Source organism: Lytechinus pictus, chromosome 5, assembly GCF_037042905.1.
Source record: "Lytechinus pictus isolate F3 Inbred chromosome 5, Lp3.0, whole genome shotgun sequence".
Lineage (NCBI taxonomy): Eukaryota > Metazoa > Echinodermata > Echinoidea > Temnopleuroida > Toxopneustidae > Lytechinus > Lytechinus pictus.
Window position 1 is genome coordinate 17,049,870 of NC_087249.1, and position 27,303 is coordinate 17,077,172.

The window sequence follows — 27,303 nt, forward strand, 5'->3', positions numbered from 1 at the left end:
TGAGGCGATGCATTTTATAACGCACACTGCAAGGAATTTAAGTGCGACTTTCAGTCAAACTTAAAACTTTGTGAAAACACCCCCCGATATACTTGATTCAATTTCACAATCAAGATAGTTACATCATCATCAGCACATTGGTACCAGTGGAGGTGCCGTGGTATGAGGCCCCTGACTTCACACATGAAGAGTCAAGGGTTCAATTCATTGCACACCACTTTCAACCCTTCAGCATTGTATTCTATGAATATCGCTGGGCTTTTTAATCATACATAAAACAGCTAAAATCTTCCAATTATTACTGATACCACCATGTGGTGTTTTTTTTTTTTATCTCTAAATTATCAGGTAATAATGATGTCATGAACCTTTGGTTACATCCCTGAATTAAACAAATAAATAAATGGTAGAAAAAACAAAACAAATACATATACTCAAGCCAGGTGAATGAAAGTCATACATGATTTTTTAAAAGGAATTTCTTTTAATCACATTTTTTTCATTTCATTCTACTGGTAAATTGACTGTAGCAGCATAAGTACAAAGTATGGGATGACTATAAAGGAGACGATAAACCGATACTCTGATCATTTTTAACACAAATGATGGATTACTGAAGAAACATCTATCCTGACTTTTGAGTCCTGAGTCTTGTGCAGCACTTTCATTTGGAAACAAATGCACGAATCACATTTAGAATCTAGAAAATTTCAATTTCTCAAAAATAAATCTTGCATTTCTACAAATATTTCATTTCTATAATTCATTTTTTTATAATTACAAATCTTTTACTTGAGATATGGAAAACTGTTCTCCATTAAAACAGTTGCACTACACAATACAGACAGATATATACTACCCTTTGACTGCTTTTGGAAATTCTAAAAACAAATAATCAATAGACTGCTTTGGCAAAAGCATCCGTGTGTTCACTTCAATGGATCATGTAAGGGGGGGTCAACGAGTCAAAAAGTTCGCTCTCACCAACATAAAACAGATTTTCAGTTTCTTTAAGGTCAATCTTTCCTTGAAGAAAAACTGACAAACAAAGAAAGTGTATTAACTGCAGGCAAAAAAAAGAGTTTACATTTTTCTATTCTGTACCCAGCAGGGCTTGTAAAGCCTTTACATTACAGTATATCCATCAACAATGAAGCAATTCATCACAAAACACTTACTATATTCTGTATGTATACATTGCCTTCCATAAATCTTTTCTTACTAAAAGCAACTTTTCTGACCAGATCAAAATACTCTTGTAAAGCTAAATTTCCCCGGAGTTGAACAGGATTCTGAGAATTTTTCCATGAATCATCTTGTCTGTGATTTTCAATGACAAATTATCTATGAGCCAATCACATCCAAGCATTTCAGCAGCTTATAACAAAATTTAAAATTGCTGATCAACTGCTTCATAAAATATTCCATTATTATCCCAGACCCAGGAGATTGACTACCCGAGTTAATTGTTTTTATTATCACGAGTTCTCACTTTAATTCTACAATCAGAACATACATATTTTTGCTCATGGAGACTAGTTCTTCAGTCATAGCATTCTACTGCACACTGAGACCACACAACATTAAAAACTACAACTTGCTTTCTGAAATGCTTTATTCGTTTCAGTCGAACCACTCAGAGGAATAAAGCGGTTCAGAACATGAAGATTAGGATAAAGCTAAGGTTGAATTTCAGTCTATTGCAGATTTTTCATCACAAGCAAATGTCATGGAACCAGTTTTTACACGTACTATCTCTCAAATATTCCATAACGGTCATTGCTCTTCAGTGTCAGAGGAGAATAAAATGAATATAAACAAACAAATATACATATAAATATATGAATAATAAATAAATTAATTAACAAATAATACAGGTTAAAAAAAAGTCATGACAAATTAGACTTCCATTTATTATAAGTCAAAAAGTTTAAAGCAATTTCTTAGACCAGATCATGCAAGGCATGTGTTTAATACCTCTGATCAAATTTCTTTTTAAATCTATTATAATTTTGTCTCCCAAAAAGATCTGACTTTAATAGGCAAAGTTACCTGCATGTTACTACATTCTTGGGCACGCAACTGAATTTGAAACCAAGTGTTAAATCACACAACATCTTTATATTTTCTTGGAGTGACAGTTTCAACACATGTCAAATTATTTAAATATAGACTTAAACATTTAAGCCTTTTTAATACTACAACATACCTCTCAAAGACTCATTTCTCATTTCTGTAATAAATCTTCACACAAATGCACAACTTCACCCTCTCTCTCTCGCTATACATATATATTTATGACATATATACCCTCTGTCATAATTTCACATTTAATAAAGCAATTTCTTTTCTGTATAGTACTACAGCCTCAAACAAAGCCATCAATCACAGTATATACCCTCTTTTCATCAATCCATACTACTGCATTATGGTACATAGCACAGGTAACACACCAAAACTTATACAAAAAGATAGTAGCACCACTCTTTACCTGGTTATTATATTGCATATCAATGCTGAAGAAAGTCTATTTTGCAGGGTTAACCCATAGACTACTGATTTCTTAGATTACCATTAGGCAAATTTTGCCCAAGAACCATCTGGGGTTGCAAGGGTTTAGGCTGGTTTGAAAAAGGGAGGTGGAACTATAAAAGTGGTATGGGGGGGGGGGGGAGTCTTGGGAGGTGGAACTAAAGTTTGGAAAATCAGCTGTTGAAAGCAGAAGAAGGGGTAAAAATTTCATTTTGCTTGCCAGTGTCGGAACTCCTCTATCTCAGCGGGAGGGTGCACATGCACCCAGTCATCCCAGTGCACCCCTAGCCTATGCCCTTGGGGTTGGTAGGCCACAGTTAAAGATAGTGACTCGATACTTGCACTTTCAGAAAATGTTGCAATAGGATTTTGGCTCAGATTAAGATAGGATGAAGATAGGGATTAGGATTATAGCAGATTTTCCATCATAGCACTTTGTGCATTAGGAAGTTGCATTTCTAATACAGAGAGTATACATGTACCATGGAAAAGAAAAGTGTAAATGACCCCACTCACATAATTTAGTTTTCATCTGATTATGAGATCATTTCACATCTGAGAATGTAATGTATAGATTCCTATGTTATACTGATATATCTTGCTAAAAATAAATGTGAATTAGTACCATGTCTTCAATCACACACTGTATCATAAAAATAGCGCTTTGGTTTTTCTTTTGTAAGAAATAGTCTCTCAGTACATCAATATGGATGGCACATGGACACCAACATCTGGCTGTAGGTACCTTTGCTTGCTCAGTGATGCCACTGGCAAACAGCCCTTTAACAGTTGATACCAATGCCAGGAGAAGAACAGTTTCAATTTCATAGCCTAGGCAATATGAGATTCTTGCATGTACATGCCATTATAATATACATGTATGAAATCAACGAAAAATTGCAACTTGTCATTCAACCTTGCACTTGGCTTTATTTTCTTCTGTTGAGCAATATACAAGAAGGGCTAAATTTGAAATCTCACAAAAAACAGCGTTAACAATGGTCAAATTACAAACGATGGTTGAAGCAATTCCATGGTCATATCATCCCAATTTTTGAACAATAATATATACAAACTTGCAATAGCCCAGAAAAATGTGGTTGATCATGCATTGCCATTCAAACACAAACAATATACACCCCATAGACATAAAATATTAACAGAGATAATGCATGTAACAGAAGTAGCAGAAATACTTGATTAGATCAAGAATAGTTATGGGTGTGATATAAATCTAGATTATCGACATGTCTTCTGGTAATGTTTTCTTTTTCCATATGCCAATGATCAATGATTGCCCAGTAATGATTGTCACCATATTAAAATCATTATAAGGTGTCAAAATCAGTATGCAAAATAAATGTACAGGTGCATTTGAATTTTGTTGCACATGCTATAAAATGAAATTGATAACATACTACATGGTAATACATGTATATCATTTTTACATGACTGGCACACCTCACACAAATGTACATTTGCAGATTTGTACATATGCTCAAGGAGAGCAGATATACCGAGCTACTTTGCTTTGTATCCAGATATACATGTATCTACTCAGTCAAGAGGTATCCAAAAACCTCCAGAAAGAGGTTTTACTGTGCAATCTTCTGCTGCCTTTGATTCAGGGTTAAGAAACCCTCTGCAGAATCATAGTCTTGGTCTATGAAGACCATGGCTTCCTGCAGGAACTGATCATAAGTTCTGAATATCACAGAGAAAGACCAACTTTTTTAGAAAACGCTTTGACTATGGGGAGAAAAAATTTGTCAGGACCTGGAATCAGGCTTTTGCCTGAAAGTGAGCATCCCTGAAAGATTGAATATTTGCCAGACAAGTCAATCTTGATCTCTTGGAATAGGCCACTTTGTACAAAATAACTTTGACCGCGACCAGAAAATAAAGTGCCATATCCTAAATTTAGGACTTCACCTGAGATCAACCATTAACATCAAGTTATTTGCTCAAAAGACCACGGACTTGACAGAGCGAACAATTCCATCGTTAAACCACCTGGCAGTCCATCCTTGCTGATCTCCCATTGCCATCGCTTCGTCAGCAGCTGGTGTCTTGGAGACCCTGCTATCGCTTGGTGATGCTGGTGACTGTGAACTTACCGAGCTTGTAGACAGCAAAAGCAAGGGCACATGCAATGGCAATCTTCCCCAAAGGAGTGATATAATTGACTGAGAGGTACAAAACTGCCTCCTACAAAAAAAAAGAAAAAAAAGTAAATATTACAAACTTCTAGATATGATTAGATCAGTTGGTTGATGTCTTCAACATGATATAATGTTCTGAACAGTTGTCACAAAGGGACCTACAAACTATTGGAAGGAAAAGTAAAGGTACATATAAAGTGCTTAATATACCCTTAACACTGTTTATTTTAATTTTCAAGGCAATTTTTTGTGGGGATGAAGAGGGGGGGGGGGTTAAATTTTATATTGACCTCCCTCAACTTCAGATCTCAGCTGTGAAAGGTCTGATCAATTCAAAATTTGATGTTAAGATGTCATTTGTAGCAAACAAAATATGTTTGTATTCATTGTATTGAAATATGCGAATATTAAAGCTATATTGGATTATTTTTTGCAACAGAAAGTAACAATTAATTTCCTACAGTTGAAACTTATTAATCAACTGCATGTTTCCAATAGAAATCGCAATCAATTGCAAAGAGATTTCTTGAACCCCCCGGGGAACATTTGACCTACCCATCCTCCATTATCAGCAACCCATGAGCAGACTTTGCTTCGGATGTACTGGAGGGCCCACACCATGAAGCGATGGAAGTAGTCAATGCTATTCCTCTGGAGGGCAAAGATAGCGACATCGCTGCAGAAGCAGAAGAGGACGACGATCCTCTCGCGGGTGATCGTTCCCTGGAAGAAAAGCTCGGAGAGGAGATCCCAGAACATGGCCGCGGAGATCTCGCTGTCACCTACTGTCTGTGGGGAAGAGAAATTTGTCAGTTACTATATATATTGCTGACCTTCATGAAGAATGTAGTAAAAAGAAATGTGTACATGTATGAAATACTACGAAATGCACATATAATTTCACAGGAAATATTGGAATATTCATTCAATTTCAAAGTAAAATCAAGTGTACCTCTCTAGCCTTTTCTCGAACTCCAGCCCTCTCTCTCGAGGAGGCAAACTGGTCTGCTAGGAGCCTCAGATCTCTCCCGCTTTTGGCCCAATTTGGATTCTTGTACATCCTTAATGATGGTGTAAGGTTGCCATTAGCGCTCATCTTTGTCGACTCAACACGCTGGTCAAAATGGAAGGCAGACACGTTGACTGCTGGCTCCTTTTGCTTGGATTCTAAGGTCGCACTGAAAGAGAGAGAGAGAGAGAGAAAAGGAAATTCTGGTTCAGAAAACAATACAAAATAATAATAATATTAATAATAATACTGTATGAATCTGTAGCAAAGAAACTGATGAACAGGGTTCAAACAAAATATCGAAAATAAAGAGGCAGATCTATACATGGTTCTATCACAGCTGCTTGCTGGCTCCTGTTTGGATTCTACAGTAGCCCTCAAAAGTCAGATAGAAAATGAAATCATTGTTAAACACGACAATCATACTTGTATAATCTCATAAACAAAAAAAGGGGTTACCCTTGAAAACTTTCCAAAAAAGTTTCATAAGAACACAGATGTAAACAAGATGAGAACTCTAAATTTAGAAATGATCTTGCATAAGACCAAAACAGATAAGTGGTATTGGTAGCCAAAGTAAATTTTATAAACAATGGTATTTTGCAGATGATTTGGCACTGATCCAAATATAAAAATAGCTGTAGACAAACATGTATCCTGATCATCCCCATTTTTTTTTTTTGAAAGAAATTTTTGAATAGTAACCTACCTCCCAAACATGGGAAAATAGTAATAATAAAAATTTATAAAAAAAACACTTCGTGCATACATTTTAATGTTAGTTGTCAACTTTAATATAGGCCTACATGTACATATACCTGACATGACCTCCTCTTTAAATATGTTCTAATGATATTACTTGAATACACCCAGTCTAGATAGTTCATTGCTCTCAAATGGGGCAACAATTTTCTCTGCATCAAAACAAAGATCTTGGCATCACTCCAGACAGAAGCCTGCTCTCCTTGGGCATGGCCACAGAGTGGTACCAATTGTTTTCATTTCACACATCAATATATTCTAAAACAAACATCTTCACAGTATGACCACAATAGCATCTAAAATGATACATGTAACAGGCAAAAAATATTTCTATTTTATTTTAGGGGGCTACTTTTCAAAACCTAATTTAGTACTGCATAAACTCTGCAACAATGGATATTGCCCTATTAAAGCTTTAACATTGCAGTGAATGGGGTTTTCCAGGGCTCTTTTGAGTATTTTTTTTTTGTGGGGGGGGGGGGGGGGGCGACATCGCTCAAGACCCCATGTACTTGTCTAAAAAGCATGGAATGGATGTCTTAGTGTAGGAGAAATTAATATTCAGAGTACAGTTTGTATGTCATATAATCAACGAGAGTTTTATTCAGTCTACATCCGGATGAAAACAAATAATACCAGTACATTTCAATATACAAAATCAATGCAAGTATTAAACAGGCCTGTATTCCACATGGTACATGTATACATATTACACAATGATATATGATTCACCATCACCGGCCTATTGATTACTAGTGTGTTGGTACATGCAGCAAAATGGTAGTTAAAAAAAACACACAGAAAAGGCAGGAAATAGATAAAACCACAAACTTCCCTACATTTAGAAGCCCTTTTCATCAATTGATACTCTTTATGAGACTCATTGGCAAGTGCCAAATTTGGAAACCCTTGTGTGGTAAAAATAGGATTACTAAAATAGAATTAGATAAACCACACTATGCAGGCATTACACTAATAAAAACTGGCATACTCCTTTCTTTAGCAAATCATTGGGAAATACTAAAATAGCCCCCCCCCCCTGACATATGTACATGTATCATGTTTCCTCCATCCACCAATACTCGTGCATTCTGGAAAAAAGGTGCACTTTACAAACTCCTACTTTTCTGCTCTGCACTCAAACAAAAGCAAGATGGTACTTTTTACTTACGTATAATATTAATGAACACATCATCTGCTGACAAGTTGAAACATGTTTCTTTGTTATCCAGCTCTAACTTTTGAGTACCGATATTTGGTACATGTACATGTACATGTATGTAACTGCCTTTTCCTCGCAGGTGTACAAATCACCTGTTACTGTGAGTGTTAATGATCTATTTTTGTATTTTCAAGTTTAGGCCTACATGTACATGCATTGTAATATGGAAAATGACCACACTCCATTATGAACTGTTGTTGTTGTTAACTACAGTACATGATAAAAAGTACCGGTAGTCTCATATCTCATAAAAGAAAACAAAGCAACATACATTGAATGTTTTGCTAACTTGCTATTATTACTCCTATATATATAATAAAAGTACACAACAAAAGTTTATTATTAATAATCATTGTGTGTTTAGAATATTGAATAGACATTTATCCCCACATACATGTACATAAATTTATTTACCATACATGTATGTCATAAATAGAGGTCTTTACTATTAAACTACTGTACATATACAGTATGACCTTAAGTGAACTACTGACCCCAACAATCTTCAGACAGAGGCTCAATCTGCCAATCAAATGAGGTGTTTATGTAGTATTGGGATGCCACAATACACACTAGATAAGCTGTTTCCCTGGTGCTCATTGTAAACAGTTTGTTTATAAATTCTGTTTTAATCCCATTCTGACTCAGCTATGCATTGAGGGGTGAGGCATTGTAATTGTACACAAAACATGCCTTTGTCCATCTAAGGGTTTCAAGGTAAAGTCCTGTAAACGTGTTTCATTGAACTGTATTGTATCATGAAGCTATGATGATAGTTTATTGTTCTGTTACTGCTTTTACATGTTAAAATGTACATGTGTAGTTGTGTAAAACGACCCACAATCTTCCTATTTCCCCCATACATACCGGTACATACATGTATGCATGTACATTGTATTGTAACAAACAAGAACTCTCCATATTGAACTATAAAAAAACATGATTTTCTTGGTATTTTGTGTTAATTGTTATAGTTGGACTGACTGACCAACCCTTTCTCCCCCCCCCCTGTTTAATACTGCGACAAAAATTAGGCCTAATGAATTCATCCTATAAATTCATACGGCAGACCTATAATACGTCTACCAATGTCAGATAAATGCAAACTAATAACAAAAGGCGATACATGTAAAAAGAAATTTCTTTTACTTTGACTAGCTCTCCATGATCATCCACATGTATACATGTATCATCAGAGAAACAAAAAGTTTTTAAGATCTGGTAAATTATGTAAAATTTTACGTATTTATTTCAATAAAACATAGGAAATAAAATAAGGTTTCATTAAACAGTATATAAACAAAGGATCTTTCTCAAAATAAGCTACTAAAATGTGGCTCTATTCAAAGTGTTTAATATATCAAATGCTTGAATTAGCTTTGACATCAACAAATCTCCCAACAAGGGGAGTTACCAAAATAAGGGGGGGGGGGAATGACACAATGCATAATAGTTCAATATGATACAAAAAGAAAAATCGTAGTGATTAATTCCCATTGTATGGGAAGCTGTCTAGTGTCTACATACTTTTTGTATGCAAATAAGCTATTAAACTGCACTGGTCTATTGAACATATGCTTGAATAACTTTGACATCAACAAATCCCCCAATAAGAGGAATTGCCCAAATAGGGGCATTGATTTTTCCAGTCACCCCTTTACTGTATCCTCATGTCAACATAACAAATTGCACAATGCATACATTTTAATATGACACAGAAAGATCATGGAGCTTTTTAATAATCATTAAGTAAACTCTTGCACAGAGTACATTCTACTTTAATAGTGTAAACTTTTGATTGAGCAATGACTATTCAATACAAAGCAGTGATGGTGAGGATGATGATGTGTAAAAAGTAAATTTAAACACCTCCTCTGTTCCTCTACATGTACATACACATGTGTAGTGTACTAATAAGAAAAAATGCATTTCAAAAGTTCTAATTTCACAATAGTTCATTCAAAATCCCCTATTAAAACCTTAAACCTTATTCTAGTAGCCTAAACAAACTGATCTCAATATTGATCTTTTGAACCCATCCCTGGGTGTATACTGTGTATGTAGTTCAAAACATCCACCTTCTCCAATAACAAGTGTTGCACAATCATCCTATCAAATTGGGTAATATTGAGAAGATTTGGGCTGCAAAGCTTTGTCCCATTGTTTCCTCCATACATCCTTCAATAAAAGCTACCCTGGATCTGATGACATCATATGCTATAATTAGATGATGATGTCACAAACCTCTTGAGATGGTGGAGATTCCAGAACCACACCCAAATGATGACTCAATATTATTGGTTTATGCATTTTCATAAACATTAGTAGTGCTCAATAACAATTAATGATTCATGCAAGGGAATACCACTTAATACATCATATGTACAATGTACAAATGTTCATGTACATACTTTGCCTGTAAATTTGGGCAAATGAAGTTCTTTAATTGGTCATTTTTTAAGATGAATAATAATGACAATGTTATTTTTGGTCCTGAAGATACATGTAGAAGGGGGAAAAAGACAGAAACATGGAAACTTTTTTTCTAGTGCAATTCCCCATTATTTCTTCATTCGTTACAAGACTGTATTAATATGCCTATTAAAACATGAAGCACATGTAAATTATATTTAGCATTTCCGGTAACCAGTATATTACGTTTTTTTTTGGTTAACAAAGGAAGCCTGCTTGACACGAAAGAAACACAATCTTGTCCTGGCATACACATTTTTTTTTCATTTGCATTCACATCCTTTTTATGTATTAAGGCTTCTAAACTTCAGACAGGAAAAGGTGTCGTTATGCATTAATTAGCATTAGGTTTGCAAGAAAAGGGTGGTGATTCTTAATAAACGAAACCAATTGTCAGGAAACAGGCAGGCTAAAGAACTCTTGAATTACACACTTGATAAATGTTCAAAAATTAAAACCTTCTGTCTCAACACTCAACTTTAAAGCAAATGCTCAACTTTGTCAATGCAAAATATGAAATATTATGTAGATTAGATAGAAATAATATAATGTATCAGAAAAACATAACACAATAGCCCCCAAAATAAGGTCTAAGAAAACTGTTTACTTCTGTATGTATGTACCCCTCTTTCCAGTGATGTTTCTTTTTCTTTTTTTAATAATTTCTTATTGATTTTCATACTTTTTTAGCATAAAAAAATCACACACAAATCAAATGTGTTACAAAATGAAAAATTATCAAAATCGAATCATTACAACAAGATAAAAGTGTATTGGTGAATAAATAATTTCACTCTATCAAATGTTCTGTCATGTGTGAATATACCCAATGTACTAATACAACTACAGGCCCATTAACATTTGAAATGACAATACCCAGTGCAGTGCCATGCACTTCAAATAAACATGTATTTGTTGTGACACTGTTTGAAAATACAGTACATTTCACAGCAGGATAATGTTCAACTGAACAATCAAAGTTTGCTTTCACGTCTGAGGGGAGCTATTCATATGCAAATACTTCACTCCCAGGCTTTATTGAGATCATTAGTGTATGAATGGGGGTATAAAAAAGGATATGATCTTTAATTTGAATGTTTCTCCTCTACAGGTACATGCAATGATGGTGAAAATTCACTGAATTATCATTTTTGTCAACCCTAATACCCATAAACATGTACATCTCAAATGAAATCTAAAAAAAAAAAATATTTCATTGTAAATTTGCCAATTGTAGTCCCACTATCTATTATTAAAACTAGGCTGTATTTTTTTAGAATAATGAAATATAGTGTTACAAGCAAACAAGACAAACATAGATTGTAAAAATAACGATGGAATGAATGGAAAAGATGAAATCAACAGAGGATGAATCTTACCTAGTCACTGCTCTCTCGATGATGAGAGTCTCCGGGATACCATTCCTTTCGAGCTCGTTCCCCAAGAAGACACTAAACAGCTCCACCCCTTCCTCCTCCACCTCGGACCTGTTCTGCACTCCGTCAATCATATCTACACCCTGGGGGGTCTGCTTAAGTCGCAGCGGAGACAGCAACTGCGACGATTTTCTCCGGGTTGCGAAGCTGCTTTCCCTGAACTCCTTGGATGTTGGAGACATCTCTGAGTGTTCTTGACCATTGGGGACAAGGCTGGACGCTCCTGTGGACAGCAATGAGGACGTTGTTTGACTGTTTCCGTTTCTCAGGGTCTCTTCCCGAGACTGTTTTTCTTCCATGTTTGAGTGTTTTTGTGTGATTGTTGAAATAGAAAAGTCTTTGAAATGTTTTTTTTAAACGAAAAAAAAGTTTCTTCTGACTCTGTTCTTCTCTTGCTCAATCTTGATCAAAGCTCATCAATTTCTCTTCATTCATGAAAGCCTGCAATTTGAAATAAAAGGAGATCAGTGTATTATTAGACAAATCAAAACTACAGCTCCAGATACATAAGCAGGATAATTATGTTAATAAAAGCAAAAGGAAACAAATGTCACTTGTTAGTTGTAGGTAATTTTCCCAAAAGCTGAGCACCAGAATTGAGAGACAAGCTATAGCCGGGGTATTAAAAATATGGGAGTGCCCTGGTGGATAGTTTATGTGCGCTATATAAATCCTATATTATTTATTTATTCAGAGAATTTTGTGATGACTGAAAAACAGAGAAAAAAAATACTAATTATGAAATTCACAGAAAGTAAAATGAAACCAACATACATGCATACCTAGACAACAAATGAACAACTTAAATGTAATACAGTAGCAGCTTCTCTTTTATAATTCTCCTCAGTGAAAGTATGAAAATATATATACCACTATGCGAGGCAAATCATCTCTTTTTAATATGGATTACACATGGGATAGAAATACTCGTGAATCAGTCAAGGCCTGTGTATATTTGTCTGGGAGGAGATCACCTGTATACACCTTCACTCTCACACGTACTCATTAAATTAATATGATTCACACTGAATCTTCATGATATACTGGCCCAGTGCCGCATGCAATCTCGCTGACCGAGTGCGTGTGTGACTGTGTGTACATGTAGTAAGTGTAAACAAATCATAAACACGCAAAGGTCTGTTCACATGAGTACCTTTAATCAAAACATGCCTCTAAAGAGACGATCACACATTGCCAGGCTTTACAGAAGACAGTACACGGCGGCTTGCCAGTGAAGTTGGATGCAATAGAGCACTCAATTATCTACAGAGTTTGGCACTTTGGCCTATTTGCTTTCAATGGGTTACAAAAAGGCGTATAATTATGTATCTACCTATTGCTTTGTTTAATAGGCAAGAACAATTATAAAAGAAATTGTGCAACCCACTGGAAGCAAAAAGGCCAAGCTTTATTAAAAGGGCTTTGATTTCATCTACAAAACCCCATCTACCATCAAATACAACAAAAGTTTTTGACACAAAGGATAACACAGCACATGGAACACAAATACCGGTAGTATAGATGTTTGTTTTTGTTTTTTAATTTGAAATGTACTTTGCCATCATCTAGACCAAGACCAAGGCAACAGTTACATGTAGGCCATAAAAAAATAACAATGAAACGAACATGTATGAACTGTACTAATTTTATATAATGATACAAGACTCGTAATTAACTTGAACCATAGCAAAACTCAGCGATAATTCTTCAGATAAATGAAAAAGAAAATCATATGTACCGGTAATGAAAGCAGCTTACATGTACACGTGTAGATCCGTATCACAGAATGTAGTGATGTTTATCTCTCAAAGGCTGAACTGCTTCTGAGGGGTGAAGTTCATTTAACCTATAAAAAGGCGGTAAAAGGCCTACATTCTAGTCTGGCTCTCCAGACCACAATAACCTTTAGAAGGCCTTGATCAATGTGAGAACATGATTGGCCAGCTTATTCTTGCATGTAATCATGACTGTACAGCTATGATTTCCTGTATAAACTGATATCCAGGTTCATATAAAGTAGCAATAACTCCCAATCTCAATTTGGGGAAAGACGTACAAGAAGGTCTGTGGCAAAGACTAAATACCAAAAATCCCCGCTCCAGTCAAAACAACTCACTGATAAGACCACAATGTACATAAAGAGGTCAACCACAAATAATGCGGTAAACAGTTCATGACTAATACCATAGGTCCATGCTAATACAAGCATCCCAAAATTCATTTTCAAAATATGCAAATGAACAGGAATTGTTCCTCACCTCTCAAAACTTGAAGATACATGTAGGCCTACATGTACATGTATATCATCACTAGCGTACCTAAGGGGGGGCAGACTCCCCCCCCCCTGACAAGTCACAACTGATCCCTGATGAGCCACAAGTGGCCCCCTCTTTTGAACATGAAGACCTTTTTTTTTTTTTTGCATGTAAATTTTTTTTCTGGTACAAAATCCTTTATTTGTGGTTGAAGACCTTTTTTTTTTTTTTGCTTGTCAAATTTTTTGGCGGACGAATTTGCCCCCCCCTTTGGAAAATCCTGGGAACGCCACTGTATATCATACATAGTGTACATATCACTTTGAAAGAAAAAGAAATTCAACGGTGCTTATTACTTAACCACATACAAAATTTGTTGTAAAAATAAAATAATAAATAATGGCGTAGGCCATAGGTTTGAGGAAAATTCATTGAAGAATAAGAAAGTTATTAGAATTTTGGATTTGTGACATCATAAACAAGCAGCTACCCATTATGTTATGTAGTATAAAATGCATAGATTTTAATTTTTTATTGGTTCGTGATGACTTATTTTGTTTTCTTTTTAGAAACTGGTAGGAAATTATTTGTCTATTGTTATACTGAAGGTACAATAAAAACAATTTTTAATTTTCTGAGAAAATGATGTTTCATCAATTTTTTTACCATTCGATATGTAGGAAAGCTGCTCGCATATGACGTCAAAAATCAAAGAATTAAAAATCTAATAACTTTTTTATTCTTTGATGGATTTTTCTCAAACCTTTGGCAATATTTTAAATTATTTTTTCTGCTATTTTTACAATAAAATTTTGTCAGGGTGAACTTCCCCTTTAAAGGTGTAGAGTGTATGTATAATCTTATGTCATTCAGACTGAAATACACTAGGACTTTCGCAATGTACCTATGGATCTCCCTCCACTGATGAGTGAGAATCATGCATCACACTAATCTGTCAATGTCACTATCTGAAATTCAAATCTGGTGTTGAGCCGACATATTGAAAAAAAATACATATAAAGGGATCTCCCTCCATTCATGACTTCATAATGATGTCACAGTGCCATCACAAATATTATACCCTCTAGCCTGCCTGTAATGTAGTCTGCTGACTCAGCAGACCCTTCACTGGAGTTAAGGGTCTGAATGCGCAGTCTACTACATTGTAAGTACTAATGCCTTGTGTACTGACGGACCTCTCACTCACTTTGTATGTGCTACAGTAGTCTTTGCATGGAGACACACTTGTAGATTAAAGTTTCAATCAGGGTCTAGGCCTGCAGTCTGCAGACTAACCTACAATGTTAATGCATAAACAATACTGTGCATCTCTCAGAGTCAAACACCACTTTCATATGATATTCTTTGACCAGTAGAGCAGAATATCAACATGTCTGAAGCTGAACAAAGGATGACAAGGGGGATTCCCCCTTCAGGATGATGTAATACAATGACTATTCATTACATGTACGTCAACAATCTAGGCGTTGCCCATGCACCTGTAATTTACAAGGGCATTAGGGTGAACAATGGGAACTCCATCACTTGGAATGCTGCATACATGTAGATGATGTCATACATGATGGAGATGATTCAGGGACAAAGTCTTATCAACAGTAATTACATGTAGGATCTTTGTTGATTTATTTTCAATATCTTAAGTTTTTTTAAAATACCAAAATATTTTTTTTAAAATATCTTTTATAGGGAGATCCCAAAGTGTCATACATGATATTTCTACAATTTCTATTCTCTCTTTTAGGTAAATGCTTGAGCAGTAAATTTTTTTTTATTTTTTTTATAATGATAAAGTTATAGGTGGTAGTCATGTGAAATACCGATAACCAACAAAAAATGTTTGATTATGGGTGAATTAAAGGTGAAAGTGTTACAAGTGTGTTGTATGGGACCAAAAAATGTTACGTGCAACACCAACATTTTTACCTCTAAATCATCCATGGACAACATATTTTTGTTGGTTGACATGTTTTTTACATGAATACCAAGTAGTACTTTATCATTACCACAAAAAAAAAGAAGGTTGAAAAGTGATGTGAAAATGGCATGGAATTGCACTTTATATTAAAAAACATGCTTATTATCTTATAAAGTTTTAAACTTTTATTTGCACAGCTACATTTTTAGGCAAAATTTATACACACTAGTTTTATGTAGATACACTAGATCCCCCAACTGCTTGCAATCGTTTATAGCTTTCATGTACATCTTATTTTACAACTTAAATTTTACCTCTCTGTACCCAGTATTCAAAGTAGAATTCGCATTGTCTTTTCCAACTCTTTTTTGATGTACATTAATTTTCAAAATAAATTTTGTTGGTATCAAAATTGAAGAAGATAATTATTTTTTTCTTTGTCTTTATGGTATGAATGAGTCTGGACTTTTTTTTCAAGTATCCATTATCACAATGACATATTAACACATGTGTATAGAGTACCAAAGTGATTAAGGCATAAAAAACTTATTTTGCATATAAAGTTTCAGCATTTTTGATACCATATTCTGGTAGAGCATGATGAAAAACCCCCCACATCCAAAATTTGGTGAGAATCGGTCCATGGGGGCCTGAGCTATGACCTCATGAATACATAATTAGCCCCATTGAAGTCAATGTACTGTATTATTGGCCTGGTTCGTAACTGTTAGAACCAGCCCAATAAAGGCCTGGTCCCACTGGCCGACAGATAAAAAACGTATTCATAAAGGACAAAGTGGATGAGCAAAATTTCGGGGGTTGCTCCATTCATTTTCATCTGCTCCAGAAATGGACAAAATTTTGCATTTTTGAACGGAGGTGGGTAGTATGTACATGTAGTGCGAATGTTAAACAGATGTTCATCAGAAACCTAGCGGATGAAAACGGATGGAAGCGGATGCAGCTCTGGAGGGGTTACCAGGTTTTCTTTAATACTTTATTTACGAGATGCATACACCATGTACATACATGGCTTTATACATCCTTTCTATTTCCGTGCCACTAACGATGAATAGACGTTCCATGTACCTTATCTTTAGTCCCTCTTTTCGTTGTTCAGCTGCAGTTTATGTGAGTTTAGAGGATGCCCAGAGGATGCAGAGATGATACAGCGGACGTTTAACGGATGATAAAGGAAAATGGAACGTTTGATGCTCGTTTATGTTGTGGATTTACATTGTACATGGTGAAAATTCAAAAGCTTTGTGGAGTCTACTATCTATCGAGCATCCGTCCACTGTGATTTCATCCGCTCAAAACTAAAAGATTTGAGCGGATGAAATCACAGTGGATGTATGCTCGATAGATAGAGCGTATGAAGCACGTAAATGTATGCAATGAGCACACAACGGATACCGGTACATAATATTTTCCAATGGATGGCACAATATTTTTCCGTTTTACATCCTCTTCGCATCCGTAAGTGCAGTGGGACCGGGCCTTTATACATTAAATAATAATAATTGAAATATCTTATTGAGCGCACACACCGTCCAGAAACGCTCATGGCGCTAGCCCAGCAACAGTTCCTCTGGATATACAAACAACAACAAATATAAACAAATAAAAAGAGATCTTAACAAATACAACTGGGTACATAATTTTAAAAAGAACAGTTTTGCATCACCCACTGGAATTCCTAGCTAGATCCTGGTGGGGGCTGGTGCCCTCCTACTTGCTGCTCCGTTCATTGACAATTTAAGGGGCAAGCCCGGTCAGCTCAGAACTCACAGGAGCTCTAGCATATAAGGGCACCAGCCCTGATAGGAAGTAAGTCAGATCAGTGAGTGATGATAAAACAAGATTTAGAGTGTACTTTATATGCATACAAAACTAATTTTTAATAAATTTTTATTTTTAAGTTGTCGAAGGCATTAATGGTTGAAGAAATAGGTCTTAAGATCATGCACTTTAATGTTTATCGCCAAGCTATAAGACGCATATCCTCAATATGTGTCTTGTAGCTTGGCGAAAAACAAAGAAAACAAGACGTAAACATCTCGGCAAGTTTTCCCCGTTTTTTAAATGAATTCTTATTTAAAAATGAAATCAATATTGTAGAAATGTCGGATATTAAGTAGTATCCCATTTACATGATTTAGGGCTTAATCTTTTACAAGGAAAGTAGAAATCTCGGGGGCGGAAATTTCAGTTTTTTTCGCGGTACATGCACAGGTATGGGATGCAATTCCTGGCTCCGTGGAGAGTAAGCACACTTTTTATAGTGAATGATTTTACTCTCTAGGACTGCCTCCTGGCTACGCAGGGGTAAGTGAAAAAAAAGAAGTTGTCCCCATTTATAAACAAGAACAATCTCAATTTATCATGACATGATTTGTCTCGGTTTAACTTTATGAGGATATCCTCTTTTTCTGGGATAATCCCAATTTTTTCACAAGCACCTCTAACAAATGAGGCATGTGAGGAGGACAGTCACACTCACAGGACTCAGGAGGAGAGGAAGAAAGGAGAAGAATTAGGCCTAACGTTAGACTCAGTAGAGATCTATTAGGTATGTGTGAATGCCGCCGCATCGCGAGTGCTGGTTTTGGCTGCACTGGCCGTGCACGGTTTTGCTGCAAGTGGCATCGCTTCTGTCTGGCTCTCTCCTCGAAAATGGAGTTAACAACTGCGCATGCGCACATAGTGGCATGCGGTCTTATGCCTTTTTTCAGACAGTGCACGTTGTACACTTTCTGTATATGTAAGTTTCAATAAGGATACTCGCCTGTGAAATATGGATATCGCCACTTGAAAGTTCATCAAATTTTTGGATGCATAAATTTTGTAATGGTTAGTAGAAAATATTTCCAAACAAGGATACCTAGTCTTTCTGTTACTATTGATCAGCATTATATTAAAAATGAACCGATTCTATCAACACGCAGGCCAGATATAAGAGTCGCACGCTACCCTTGTCATGGATCTTGAATTGTTTGATAATATTGTGCCTTTTTCTAAAAATTTCTATCATTATACCATAGATTATTATTCTGATATGTATTGATTTTAATACATACAACATTTTGTCACAAAAATATTTTTTCCTCCCAAGGTTATGTGACTCAAGAGTCAAGGCGGTTGATTGTTCAATCACGTTTCATCGTTTGGAAACTGGATTTGCTTTTGAAAGTGGAATATCAATGTTGACTTTTTAAAATTAAAATGCAAGAAAAATATATATATAGAAACTTTTCAATCATGTGTCGTTATTTGGAGACTGGATTGAATTTTTAATAATAATGAAACAATTATGTTGTTTAACTTTTTTTCACTCTTGTACTAGGAAATACATGAAAACTCAGAGGAAAGAATATTTCATTTCCACATGGGTTTAAGTCCTGTATTTTTTTTTCTATTTTTTTTTTTTTTTTTTTTGTGAGGGGTGCAGGTGGGGGGGGGGGGTTGTGTTTATAACTGGAAAATGGGGATGGGATTTGTACAAGTTTTTTGTCACTTTTGTTTCTCTTGTTTTGAGTGTTTGTTTGGAGCTTTGATGTCTGTTTTTGTTCTTGTTTAGAGCTTTGATGTTTTTTTTTTTTTTTTTTTGAAAGATATAGACCACTCTTTTCCTTTTCTTTTGTCTTCAAGTAATAATTTGGTGCCTTTCAAGTTTATCAATGGGGAGATTGGTTAGTTTGCATTGTGAAGTTCTTTTCCACAAAATCTTGCTAATTGTGTTTTGTTTCATAATTTTTTATGGAAGTATATGTGCAGTGCTTTCACTCTAAAATCTGAATTTATAATAGAAATGCATTGAAAACTGATAAAAATATATATATTATTAGTTTAATTTTTATTTTTTATCCTTCTCGATACTTGTAATGACATAAACACTGAGCTGCTCATCCCTCCTAAAAAATTGTAATCAAATGCCCAAGGTCTCTGAAATCAAAAGCTACATATTTATACCTTTATACCGGATCTACTGGAAAAATACAGTTGTTTCTGCAGACAAGTTTCCAGGTCAATCTTGTATGTTGTCTTCCTATCTAGGGTATTAAATTTCTCATTCTGTGTCTGTGCCTGTTATATTATACATGTATAACAAACTGTTGAAACAATAAAATACATAACTAATAGGTGAAACAATCAAATACATCAGAAAATAGCACACTTGTATTTTTGGTCATACAAAATACAAAAGGAATGATAATTTTCATACGTCAAAAAAGACCCTGTACATGCATGTATACAATACTAAACTTGGAAAAAAGCTTGTAATTTATAGAAATACATTAGAAATTACAAAAAAAATACTTCAACTTCATTAAGAAAATTATCTACCACATGATGCTGTTTTGATGCCAACTAAATTATATAAATTATCTATCATGATCACCTTCATTTGGCAAAAAAATAGACAATTGTTACTTTGCGTAAATCAGAATAAGAAGAATTTATTGTACACATATTAAGAAAAAAATACAAACAAAGTGACATGATTACACATCAATTGAGCTTTCTTTCACCTTTCCATGGATACAAAAAATTACTTCAGTTATTAAAAGACAAAGCCTCAAACTGTCAAAGGGTTCAAAAACAAAGAAGTTAGACTTAGAGCCTGTTGAAGACTTGGGTTCAAAATGGTCACAAAATCGGTTATGTATTCCATTGACTTAACATTAAGACAATGGCCACAAATTTGGATGAATATGTGCGACTTAAACTGAAATAACTATAATTCCTTGATGAAAATTAGACTAGAGTTTTTGGTATCATTTGACTGTGATGATTTCCATTTTTTTTGTCATAACATCAAAAACAGCAACAACAACACGAAGAGGAGAATAGAAGAGAGAAAAGAAAAAGAAGGACCATAAAAAAGAACATATCGATAAACTTCATATTCATGTCTCATGTCTTCATGATATTCGGAATTCCCCAGTTGGAAAGACGAGCTCGAGAGCGCGAGCGCCGAGCCTGAGGTCATACACGGCCACGGGGCCAGCCCGGCGCGGCCTGGCACTGAGCTGAGCGTATGTTTTTTCCGACTTCAACTTGCCTTACCTGCCTTCTCTCGCTTTGCTTCTGCTGCTCCGACCGAGTGTAACTGAAGCTTTGCTTTCCCTAACTTGTTACATGTATTTCAGGCTTACCTGTCATTTAAGAATGATACTAGATAACATGGCCGAAAACATTTATACTCCACACTCCACAGCCTTCTTTATATAAATCTTATATATAGTAGAACATATTTGACAAAATCTCGTGTGATATGCTGCCCTCCACGTTCGTTGGTACATACCGGTATCGCGGTAGTCTACAACCGTAGACCCACATCTGCAGTGTGTGTATCACAGCTGATTCAAGGAGTCTGCATAGCAGACTAGGTCTACTGGAGCTGCAGAAATGGCTCGCTTCGCTCGCCCTTTCAGGCTAGTTTGCTTCGCAAACCAGCTGTAGACCCCACTTCACGAGCCATTCAGAGTCTGCATAGCAGACTAGTATCGCGGGTAGGTTCCACTGATCAGTGGTAGGTTCCCGATTCAATGGCGAGGCGGATCCATGGGGGGGGGGGGGGGGCATGCAGCCCATGCAGCCCCCCATTGGCGGAGCAAGAAAAAAGTAAACAAGGGGAAAATGAAGGAAAAGGAGAGGAGAAAAGGAAAATAAGAGGAGGAAGCCGAGTGAATAAAGTAACATGAGGTAAAGACTTGGAAAATGCAAAAAAATCTTTCATGTCACTTTGAAAAATTTTCGCGCTCGCATTGCCTGATCGATGATATATCTTGCTTAATAGGCTGATATAATATAGAGCCTAAAATGTCAAGTTTGAAGTCAATATACAAAACATATTTCAACTCGGAGCTATCGAGCTTTCATTATTTTGTTTGATTTACAAACTAATTGGAAAAAAGTGCTTGCATTATGGCCCCTATATTACCTATCCTCTTCGTGAATTTCATCCCTTTTCGGGTCTGATTGTCAAGCTAGCGCTTCGCGCTTGCATTTCGATTGAGTTATGTATACCTCTATAATAATTATATAAAAATCTTCTATAAAAAAAAAACCCATTTATGACAGTTTATCAATGAAAAAATTCGGCTCGTGATTTGCGCTCGCATGATCGCTTGTTAAAAATATATTTACCCATGCATACATCCTATATTCATAATTATAAAGGTTAGTGCTTAAATTTTCCAGTTTTTATCAACAAATTTCACGCTCTCATTATACCTATTAGATTAATATATAAGATGATAACATTTTTAGAATTTTTATAGTGTCCTTTTTTCAGAATGGAATATCGGTAAGTTATCTAGCACTTAGGAAGATGAATATGATGACGAATGTTCTTACGACAAGTCCACCCCAGCAAAAAGTTGATTTGAACAATAACAGAAAAATCCAACAAGCATAACACCGAAAATTTCATCAAAATCGGATGTAAAATAATAAATTTATGACATTTTTAAGTTTCGCCTAATTTGCGAAATCCTTGTCGGTATGCAAATGAGGGGACTGATGACATCACTCACTATTTCTTTTGTATTTCATTATTTGAAATATTAATTATTCTAATTTTCTCCTCATTGTCCCGTGAGACAAAGTTTTATTATTTCCTGAACATGTGGTATTACCATTTGGCATCTTATGGCTCAGTTAAGTTGGTCCTTTAACGTCAAATTGGTAAAAATTGAAAGATTGTATGATTCAAACAATAAAAAACCAAAGAAATGGTGAGTGATGGACATCATCGACTCTATCATTTGCATGTCACTTAGTTGTGCATGTAACTATTTTGTGAAAAATGAGCGTAACTTTAAAATGTCATAACTTTCTTATTTTACATCCAATTTCGATGAAATTTTCAGCATTATGCTTGTTTGATTTTTCTCTATTGATGCAAATCAACATTTTTTCTGGAGTGGACTTGACCTTTAGAATGTCTCAGTCGTAGGTCAAAATAATGATTAAATATAAAATCAGCTCGCGCTTCGCGCTCTTATCATTAATTAAGTGCGATCCATATTCACAATTTTCCTTCACAGTGCTTAAAATAGTATTTAGATTGTTCCCTTTTCAGATCGGAATATAAAATATTTTTAGCTCGCGTTTCGCGCTCGCATTATTGATTTTCATGATAAAAATGTATTTAGAATGCCAAGATTCTAGGTCTATAAATCTAGAACACGCTCACGCATGTTTATTGAGACACGCAGCTTGTTCCTTGTTCAAAACGTGCTTAAATTATATAGTTTTAGAACAGAATATGAAAAAAAATATTTTAAACAACCGGAAATAACTGGAAAACCCTGTTCGGTTAAATTGCAAACGATGAAGGGGAAACAAATTTTAAAGAGCCATGGCAAGGAACAACATACAAAGGTGAGGCAAACGAGTTTTTGTTACCATTTTCAAAGTGCCGCCAATAAGTCCGATCTCTGGTAGTGTATACATGTATATAGGAAGTGTTAACCCATGGTAGAGTATAAGGTCTGGTAGTGTTAACCCACTCTATGCCTATGCATTTTATATACCTCTGTGGTTAAGGTCTGGTAGTGTTAAAGTTTGGTCGCGGGGGGGGGGGAGTCAAAATGTATTGCTGTATACACATGCGTGTCCAAATTATTTCCAAACACGTACCTCTAAACGAGTATTTCTGTGTGTGAAAAATAACCTCCTAAACAAGTTTTCGCGGGCTTTATTTACACATTTTGCCCCCTAAACAAGTTGTCGCCAGAATATGACCCCGGGGAAAAAGTTTGGGGAAAAAACATACCCTAAACACCGTAAAACGTTCGGCTAGTCTTTAAAAAAAGCTTTGGAAAAAAACATTCCCTATAATTCGTTTGACCCCGCGATCATTGACCAGTCTTTCAACCCCCCCCCCTTTTTTTTGAAAAATTGACACATTTTGGCCCCTATAAACATGTTGTCGCCAGAATATGACCCCGGGGAAAAAGCTTGGGGAAAAACATACCCTAAACACCGTAAAACGTTTGGCTATAGTCTTAAAAAAAAAGCTTTTGAAAAAAACATTCCCTATATTAATTACGTTTGACCCCGCGATCATTGACCAGTCTTTCAACCCCCCCCCCCCCCTTTTTTTAAATCGATATTTTGGATAACCTTAACGAGTGCTGGCGCGGCCAAAACTGAAAAAAAAAACCCTTTAAATGCGTGTTTTTTGGGGGCGTCATTTCAATTGTCTTTCCCCAATTATTGTTTCTGCCTAATGATCCTCCAATATTAATCACCCTTTTAAACAAAAAAATAACGTGATGAATACATATTTTTTTATTCATTTAGATTTATTTATATTTACTTATTATATCTATATTACAGTAGCATACGCAGGATTTTTGAAGGGGGGTGGGATTTCTAGCTGAATGAAAAGTTGACAAGCAAAAAAAGAAAAGAAAAGAGGTCTTCAACACAAATTGGAGCTCAGTGGGGGTGGGTATAAAAAAATAAGGGGGTGAACACCTGTAACCCCCCCTATACGCTACTGATTGATTGATTAATTAATTAATTTATTTATCTATTGTATTTATTTACTGATTTTGGGGGAGGGGTGGGGGTGTCTCCTCGATCTGTCATCCGCTCCCCTCACCCTTGAATACCTCTTTCCCCTAGTGTCATTTTCATTTAAAATTTCACCGTTTTGTTTCTTCAATTACGTTTATGTTCTCTTGCTTCTTTCATTATACCTTGGTCACATTTGTCCTACGGCGGCCGTATACGGCGAGTCGAAAACAGCCGTTTTAACATTTTTTTTACCAGATACATAATGGGTGGTTTGAATAAAAATGAATATAACGACTGTTTTCGACTCGCCGTACGGCCGCCGTAGAACAAATGTGACCAAGGTATTATTATACCGTTCTTTTTTTTTAATTTCTCAACCCATGATTTGATTTGATTTGATTTTATTTGGCAAGTCACCATAACATATATACAGTAGCATTAAAACAACAGGCTTGCACAGGATGACCCACGAAAGCTCGAAAGCTTATTTCCAGTGGGGTCCTCAATAAAATGTTAAAATTATACTATTTACATATTAAAAATGAAGAAAAAAAAATCAGAATTTACTATTTCCAATAAATAAGATATATAGATAATAAATAAGATATATACAAGAATATAACGAAGAAGAAGAAGAAAAGAAGGAGAAGGAAGAGGAGGAACAGAGGAAGAGAGGGGACGAGGAGTAGAAGGAGACGGAAGAAACTGATAACGAAGGGAAATAAATAAGGAGAAGAACAACATCATAAATGTGACGACAATAACAACAAGAAGAGGAGAATAGGAAGAGATAAAAGAAATAGAAAGAATAGAAGAAAGGACATATCGAAGCTTCAATCAAACTATGTAAAATACATAATAATACCTAGTAGAGAAGAGAAAAGAACTATATAGGTCAGTATTCAGGCTAAATCAACCGTACAACATATCATTTGCATTTTCTTTTTGACTCTCAAGTGAAAGATATTCTTTCAATTTCCTCTTAAAATGCAAAAAGTTTCCTATTTCCTTTATATCATTGGGAAGGGAATTCCAATGTTTTATAGCATTGTAATAAAACGAGTTACCAATACTATACCTATCCTTTCTGGTAAGCAAAAATTGAAATGGCTGTTTCTTGTATTATAGTTATGTATTTCGGTAACTAGATTAAAGTTTGATCCAATGTAATGATTCGATCTATTGTGATAGATTTTATGCACGTGGTGCAAAATAAGCTGTTTTGATCTTTTGTTGACTTCAAGAAAACCTGCTCCAGAGAGTTCGGTGTAGCCAACATGGGTTCTGGGACCAGAACAGTTAATGAATCTAACCATTTTATTCTGTATAATTTTCAACTTCTTTTTATCGAGTTCGCTTATGCCACTAAACCAAGCAGGGTTGGCATAGTCAAATAAACTCTGAATAAGAGCAAAACAGAGAATACGCCTTGCTTTTTTATCCATACAACTTTGATACCTGTACAAAAATTTCAAACGGGCATTCGCCTTTTTTACGATTGATTCTACTAAAGATGAAAATGAAAGGGAGCTAGTCAACTCAATGCCTAAATACTTTACAGATTCTTTCCTATGAATTATCTTTATATACTTCAAATTCAAATGAAGTTTTATGATTACTTTTAGAACAAAACAGAATGCTTTCGGTTTTGCCTAAGTGTAACGATAATCTATTATCAGTCATCCAATCGACACATGTAGACAGCTGTTCGCTAAGTTTTTCCTCAACAAATTTTGGGTTGGCATTTGAACAAAGTAGTACGCTATCATCTGCATACAATAATAATTTACAGTCAGCTTTTAAACAAATAGACATGTCATTGATATAAGTTTTTTTTATGCATGCAGTTTTTTTTAGAATTTGGTGACAACAGAATCGGGATACCTTTTGGTGAGACAATATGAGACAGTGTATCCCTGATGATGACGCCCCGGCCTATGCTAAGTAATTAAAATATGCATGAAAACCTTGAACATGAATTAATTATGGGGGAGGTGGATGATGCCCAGAGCGATTCAGGCTGGTCTAATGGTATTAGCATTTCCCCCCCCCCAAAAAAAAAAAAAATCAGTAGGCCTAAACTTTCTGCATGGCCAATGGTGTCTCCCACTGTTAGTTGAAAGTTGCCACCGGAAAATACATGGCCCATTTTAAGGACTTTAATCATTTATCTCTATCTATCTATCTATCTATCTATTGTTAGTTAGTTACTTGGTTATTTTTATTTTCATATTTATTTTTTTTGGTTGGGCAGAGTCCTCCCCTCCCTGACAGGGTCTAAAAACAATTGAAATCATGTCAATAAAATCAGGTTGATCTTGCAATGTAGCCTATAAACGGTTTAACACTTAGCCCCTACTCCACTTTCACTGTATGATTTTTTTAAATTAAATCATTGATTTAAATCACTTCCATTGAAACATGTACAAATGATTGACAATATTTTTGTTTGTGGCAGTTTTGTAATTTTTTTTTTACTAAAAAAGAAAGATTTCATCTACTTGATATCATCAAAACATTAATAAATCCCTCATAAGCGGTTAACACGTAGCCCCCTACTTCACTTTCACTACGATTTTTTTAAATCAATGATTTAAATCACTTCCATACAATGTACAACTCCAGGTTTATTGTAAAAAAAGAAATAATTCAAATAAACTTGCAACTTTCTCCCAATTCAAATCAATGCTTTAAACAATCAAAAAGCTCCAATCATGGCTCAAATATACCAAACAAAAATAAATGTAATTTTTTTTATTTAACACATGATTTTCACTAGTCCTTGGCTTGAAAATCAAGAATGTTTCTCTTTCGAGAATGTGAGTCTGTGAGTCATGGAATTCTTCCAAAGAAACTGATCCTCATTTCATTTTTGAATAGGAACACTAACTTTGCAGTATTAGCTTACCAAGGCATGCAGTTCCTCAACTTGGACCAAACCAGTCAGTATACAGGGGCGGATCCAGCTTTTTATAAAGGGGG

At 35.3% G+C, this 27,303-nt stretch overlaps 1 protein-coding gene across 4 annotated transcripts; it reads right to left on the bottom strand.

Moving 5' to 3' along the window:
* Nucleotides 1-1,232: 1,232 nt before the first annotated feature.
* LOC129262345 (uncharacterized) lies at nucleotides 1,233-21,098 on the bottom strand. 4 transcript variants are annotated; one of them, XM_054900452.2, is made up of 5 exons: nucleotides 20,946-21,098; nucleotides 11,539-12,036; nucleotides 5,647-5,872; nucleotides 5,250-5,483; nucleotides 1,233-4,740 (listed from the first exon to the last, which is right to left on the bottom strand). In XM_054900452.2, the coding sequence occupies exons 2-5, from the start codon at nucleotides 11,892-11,894 to the stop codon at nucleotides 4,615-4,617; spliced, it is 942 nt and encodes a 313-aa protein (XP_054756427.2). In that variant the 5' UTR covers nucleotides 11,895-12,036; nucleotides 20,946-21,098; the 3' UTR covers nucleotides 1,233-4,614. The 4 variants fall into 4 exon arrangements, with proteins under 4 accessions (XP_054756427.2, XP_054756428.2, XP_063955999.1 ...); XM_054900453.2 differs by having other exon boundaries at nucleotides 20,857-21,057; XM_064099929.1 differs by lacking the exon at nucleotides 20,946-21,098 and adding an exon at nucleotides 13,334-13,506.
* Nucleotides 21,099-27,303: the final 6,205 nt, after the last annotated feature.